This window comes from Alligator sinensis, unplaced genomic scaffold (assembly GCF_000455745.1).
Source record: "Alligator sinensis unplaced genomic scaffold, ASM45574v1 scaffold1131_1, whole genome shotgun sequence".
NCBI lineage: Eukaryota > Metazoa > Chordata > Crocodylia > Alligatoridae > Alligator > Alligator sinensis.
This window is the reverse complement of record NW_005842218.1, coordinates 127385-134110: the sequence shown is the minus strand read 5'-3', so window position 1 is coordinate 134110 and position 6726 is coordinate 127385. Positions and strand designations below refer to the sequence as shown.

Sequence of the window (6726 nt, the reverse complement as noted above, 5' to 3'; positions counted from 1 at the left end):
GGCTGAATGGGCGGCCGCGGCTGCTGCCGCGGTCCCAGCTCCGACGCTGCCGTCCCTCCCGGGGGTAAGTAACCTGGCCCGGGGTTCTTTTTAGGGGTTGTTGCTGCCCCCCAATCCTCTCTGTCCCCTGTCTGTACCCGTGACGGCAGCACGCCGCCGTCACACTTATGTAGTATGATTTTCCCCTTAGTCTAGTAAAATACTGAAGCAAAGTAGTCATTCAGGAGTTCAATTTTCTCCTGAGTGTCAGTAACCAGCTGTCCTGAGTTGTTAATCAATGGTCTCATGCTTCCATTTGTTTTCCTTCTGTTCCCTATATACCTAAAGAAGGACTTCTTAGTATCCTTGATTTCTGTCGCTATTTTAATTTCAGTCACCACCTTAGCCTTTCTGATCTGCTCCCTACAAGCGCAGCCCATTGTTGTATAGTCCTCCTTGGGGACTGTCCCAAGCTCCCCTTGTTTGTATGCCTCTTTCTTCTTTTTCAAGAAGATCATGATATCCCTATTAAGCCAAGAGGGCTTACCAGCCCTTCTGCTACCTTTCCTCCACATTGGAAGGAACTTCTTTTGTGCTTCAAAGATCATGTCCTTGAAGGACAACCACTCCTCATGCACTCCTTTCACCTTTGGTCCCTGGTCCTGCAGAGCTTCCCCTACTATTGCCCTGAACCTGTTGAAATTCACTTTTTTGAAATCCAGAACTCCAACACTGCTAGCTGATTTGCCTGCCTTGTGACGGACAGTGAACATGATGGTTTCATGGTCGCTGTCACCCAGGCTACCCTCAATATTCAAGTCACTCACAGATCGTTTTCTTTGGCCAATATCAAGTCTAGGAGAGCGTTACCTCTAGTTTGCCTGTGCACTTCCTGAGTCAGGTAGAGCTCTTTGATACAGGTCAGGAAGCAATGCAACCAATCCGACTTAGCCAAGTATTCCTCCCAAGAGATGTCTGGGTAATTGAAGTCACCCATGATGATCATGTCCCATGCACGCACAGCCTCTGCGAGTGCTCAAGAGAACTCCAGATCAAGCTCCTCCCCCTAGTTTGGTGGTCTGTAGTATATACCTACAGTTAGATCTCTCTCACCACGCCCCACTTCCCTGCCCTCCCCCCCGCCAAAGTTTGACCCAGAGGGTTTCAAGCTGGTCTCTGGAGCCAATGTCGGCCTCCGAGGAGATGTACTGCTCCCTCACATAGAGAGCTACACCTCCACCATTCTTCCCTACTCAGTCCCTTCTGTACAGAGTGTAGCCCTCTATGGCTATGTTCCAATCATGTGAAGAGTCCCATAGGTCACCGTAATCCCTACTAGGTCATAATGCCCACTGCAAAGTAGGAGGGCTAGCTCCTCCTGCTTGTTCCCTATGTTCCTGGCATTAGTGTACAGGCACCTGAGTCCTCCAATTGAGACTCTCAATTTCCTGTCACATTGAGGGAGAACCATTCCATCATCTCTTGCAAAAGTGGCTCTCTTATTGTCCTCAGTGTTTCCCCATCCCCCAGTCAGTGTTTCCCCATTCCCAGCTCCAGTCAATGTTTCCCCATTCCTGGGTGATCTTAGTTTAAAGCCCTATCTAGAAGATCAACCATCCTGGCCGAGAACAGGGACTTACCTCTCCATGTGAGGTGGATGCCATCCCTTCCCAGGAATCCTCTCTCCCTGAAGTGTATGCTGTGGTCAGAGAAACCAAAGGTGTCTCGGTAGCTCCACTGCTGTAGTCGTCGGTTCACTTTTTCAGTGCATCCTTCTGTCCTAGGTCCATGACCCACAACCAGGAGCACAGAGGAAAAGACTACCTGTGCCCCCAACCCCCAGAGCCCTGTAGTCACTCATGACCCAATCTGGGTTGCTCCTGGCTGTGTCATTCATGCCCACGTGGATGAGGAGCATGGGGTAGTGGTTGAAGGGCCAGACAAGCCCAAGGATCCTCTCCACAACATCCTGGATGCAGGCCCCAAGGAGGCAGCAGACCTTATGGGCTAGCGGATCCAGATGGCAGATGGGTTCCTCGGTGCCCCACAAGAGGGAGTCCCCCACCACCTCACCCTGCGTCTCCTCTTGGGGGTGACAATTCACTAACTACCCACCTCCTCCTCTGGTGTCTCCATTGGAGCCTCCTCATGCAGGGTGAGGGGAGCATACCTGTTGTGCAGTGCCAGGGGAGGGGGCAGCCCTAGCCCTGCATGTCCTGGAGCCTGAGACAGCCGTCTTCCAGGTAGCTCTGGTTGGGTCTTTTTGGGGGCCACATCTAGAGTACTGTGTTTAGTTTTGGGCACCACACTACAGAAAGGATGTGGAGACATTGGAGAGAGTCCAGCAGAGGGTGACAGAAATGGTGAGGGGGCTGGGGAACATGACTTATGAGGAAAGATTGAGGGAACTGGGGTTATTTAGTCTAGAGAAGAGAAGACATAGGGGGGATTTAATAGAAGTGTTCAACTACCTGAAGGGGAGTTCGAAAGATGATGGAGCTAGACTGTTTTCAGTGATGACAGATGACACAAGGAGCAACGGTCTCAAGTAGCAGCAAGGGAAGTTTAGGTTAGATATTAGGAAGAATTTTCTCATTAGGAGGGTAGTAAAACACTGGAACAGGTTACCCAGAGAGGTTGTGGAATCTCTATCCTTGGAGGTTTTCAAAACCTGGCTAGACAAAGCTTTGGCTGGGATGATCTAGTTGGGGCTGGTCCTGCTTTGAGCAGGGCATTGGACTAGATGACCTCTGAAGGTCCCTTTCAACCCTAACTTTCTATGATTCTAAATACAGTCTGCAGGGCTGTGAAATTGTTGAGACATTACCAGAAGTAGGTAACAGACATCAACATTGCAGAGGAAAGGGTAGTTTGAATAATGGGACACTGAGACCATTAAAAATGAGAGGGGGTCATTAATATCTGTAGAATGAATAGATTAGTAGGAATCAGGGAGATGATAATCAGCCATGAAGTCAATTGAGTCCCTCAGCACTGCATGAAAAGAAATGCCACTGCATCTCCCAAGCAGTTGGTTTTAAAGTTTGAGTGGAACAGGAATCAAACAGGTGTACCACTGGACCACTCCACCCCCCCAGATCAGTCCCTGACACCTCTGCTCTATTTTTGTGGTTGAAACATCTTTATCTGCTTGATATTTTTGTTTCCAGCCTCCTTGCATTTTAAGAAAAATAACTAATCCGCTTCCATGTCGGTTAAAAATTAACTCAGCTTCTTTCTTACTATGATGGATAGGAAGAAACTAAATTGAACACCATGAAGCCTCCCATGATAGAGTGCAATGAAAACGAAATGGCAAGGAGCAGTTTACCTAGTAATAAAAAGCAGTTTGAGGAGCAGAAGAAGAAAGCAAATGAGTTAAAGGTATTTTTACATTAGTGTTTATACACTTAACTTGAGTATTTCCTTTTTATGAAGTCATTACCATGGCTGCGTCTGATTGGACCCGTGGTTCTCAGGCTTTTTAAGACTCAAGGCAAAACTTGGAAAATGACAGCTCTTAGTTTTTTGACCCCAGAAAAATAATAGCATGAGTTTTCTGTTGCGAAGAACTCAGAAAGACCACAGCAGGTCAGAATGTCTTTAACACTATGTATTCCTATGTAAAATCTTTGGGTTTATCTTGTGAATCATGTTTGCACACCTAATAGTGCTAATATTGTGTGGCACTCCCCAGAACCTTTGAAAGTGAACCTTTGAAAGTTGAAAATCACCAGGATAGACTCTCAGTTGTGGTGCTTGTAGCAAATAAGACTGAACTGAAAAAAGAGTGCCAAGACAGAATTCACCCTTAAATTATTAATATTTTTAATATTGAGTCCTTTAATTAAATATCCAAAGTAGTAAAAATGAAAAAAAAAGCTGGTCAAGCTGCCAAGGATAAATTGTTTAAAAATGAAAATTACAAAGGCTTTTGAGCTCGTCTCTAATCATCTCCCTTTCATAATTTCCGTCTCCTCTTTTATCTCTTCCTTATCTCCCTACTTGCTTCATGTCAATTAATCTGTTCTCATTTTGAAGCTTTCTGCTTCAAGTGAATGGATCAGGAAGCTGCTCTGATGTCTTTGTTCTTAGCAAAACAACTTGAAAATAATAAATGCAAGAGCCAGTCAAAATAAAAGAATATGCTCATTCATAAATATTTACTAAAAGAACAGTTTTAATGATTGTATCAATTATACAAATCCCTGCATACTAAATAATTAACACTGGTTGTTACTTCAGCATTAATCTGTTCAGCATGTATTTTATTTGGAGAAAATCTTAGTCTTTAAAAGAAAAACAAAATTTTCAAGCATCTGTAATCAACATCGGTCTCCACTAATTAGCCTCCATAGACTCTTGATCACATACTTTTGACATGTATGAAATTAAAATTTTACAAGAAAAACAATCCCCTTAAGACTTTTCATTTAAAAAATGACTTACAGCTGAACAAAACCAGATATTTCTGTCAATATTGTAATGATCAGAAATATAGTTATGCAATTCATTTTAATGTAATGGATTTTTTTTATTATTATTTAGAAGAGACAGATTTTGGCCAAGAAATACTTGTCTCAATCCAGCGAGGTTTTACTACAGTGCATGAATGTTGCATTCAGTAATAACATTATCAACATACTGACTTCTGCTAGTCTTGAAATGGTTGAATGTCTTGGACGATTTGATCCAGTTTCAAGTAGCCAGTTCTTGGCTCTGCATCAGGTATTGTAACTGCTGCTTATATGCTTCTGCAGTAAAGAAAAGAGCTTTGAGTTATATCAACAGATTTTTCTATTCATGTAGCCTGATCAATGAGTATATTTGTTGATGTTTATATGTTTTGTCAGTGAAAGTTTAATAAACAGTAAACCATTTAAAATGCTTGTGGGAGCCCTGGGTAACCAACTTAATTGTGCAATCACCACAAAGCCATTTTTCAGGCTGATACTGATTTCTGTATTAAAGGTCCTGCTTAAATGGAATTAAACCTGCTATGTAACTTGTGCTGCAGCAGTGGGCTCTCAGCAGTTCACATCTCATTAAGGCTTGTTACTTTGTTATTCATAACTCAGGCAGACACAATTAATCAGTCAGGTCACTCTATGCTTCAGAGTTTGTATAAGGGTTGCAACGGCAGACATGACTGGGAAAAGAAAAGCATTCAGCTTCAGGGCTTCCAGGATTAGCTGATTACCACATATATTGGACAACTTCCCAGCTGCCAGAGGAGTCTGTCATATGCAGCTAAGACTGTGCAATGATAGTAACACCTGTTACAATTGTATTTGCATCATATGCATTTTAGTTTTTTCATTGGGGATGCATTTTACCATTTTGTTCTGTATAACGTAAGAAAATTATATGTAAGAATACTTTAATGTAACATGCAATTCAGTCCTTAAAAGTGATTGTAAAAATGATGCCCTGAGTATCTGCTTTCATAGAACTAAAACAGATTGTAAAATTGTACTTGCAAATTTAGTTTGTCAGATCAATGTCTATATCAATCTGTCCTGTACTGGCCATTTTCCAGAGGGTAATTTTTCAGGTTTGCTTGAGGCAGTCTACAACAGTGCCATTATAAATACTTTGTTATCAGTACTGAAACCAGTATCCTTGCACCTTTTGGAAGCATCTCTAACATAGTTACAGATGGCCTGATCTTCTGATACATGCTCCTATCAGTTAATTGGAATTCCTACCACTACAGAGTAGTCAGAACTGATGGAGAAATTAGTTTGAGAAAGGAAACTGATAACTGTGAAATCTTCTGTTCCTTGTAATATATTGCCAATGCTTTTACATCTCTTGCAAGAGGTAAGAATTTCTTAGGGTAGTTTTTTTATTGAACCAACTACTGTATGTAGTTGGATGTTATAAATAATGTTGTTGTGTTTTGCTGTTTAATTATTTGACAGATTATTTCAATATCTATTTGTTTGAAAAATATACTAAAAATATATTAAAATGTTACAGAGCTGTTCAGCATCTCTAATGATGAAGGATATCCTGCTAGCAGCCACTCCTGACACAACGAGTTCTCAACTGGCAGCACTATTGCATTTTCAGCATCACTTAAAACAAAAGGGAGATATAAGTAGCCTTTCCAAAAATGTGGAGCAGAGGCTAGCTTCTACCTCAAAGGTAATCTTTTGCATAGCACTATATATACACACACAAAATGAATGGAAATTTATAAAAACTGAAAAAAATAAGGTTTTACACCTTAAAGAAAACAACAAGATGATTTGTATTGAAGATGTTTTCTCTCACAGTATCATAAAAAGTATGGCTGGAAGGGACCTCTGGAAGTCACCTAGTCCACACCCCTGCCTAAGGCAGGATTACCCCTATCCCAATGAACTCATACAAATCCTTGTCTAACCTATTACTAAAACCACACAAATCAACCCTGTCACACAGCTACAAGGCATAGCACCCTTATGTGCCACAGGAAAGCAGGGAGATAATGGTCATAAGTGTCCTGCTGCAACCCCCATGGCTCAGCAGGGAACTGGAGGACCTCCTATGCCACAAAAGAGAGACGTATAAAGAATGGAAGACTGGAACCACCACCAAGGAGGTTTACTCAGCACTGATCCGTACCTGCAGGGAGAGGATCAGGATAGCCAAGGCTGAAACCGAGTTCCATCTGGCTACACACATCAACGACAACAAAAAGTCCTTTTGTAAATATGTAGGTAGTCAGAAAAAAAGTAAGGGGAACATTGGACCCCTGCT

At 42.3% G+C, this 6726-nt stretch overlaps 1 protein-coding gene across 1 annotated transcript in view; it reads left to right on the top strand.

Moving 5' to 3' along the window:
* The window catches only part of CFAP46 (cilia and flagella associated protein 46), a 175991-nt gene that overhangs the window by 131225 nt on the left and 38040 nt on the right, over nt 1-6726 (top strand). The window contains 3 exon segments of the mRNA XM_025208066.1: nt 3235-3363; nt 4528-4707; nt 5962-6129. Coding sequence (XP_025063851.1) covers nt 3235-3363; nt 4528-4707; nt 5962-6129 — 477 coding nt within the window.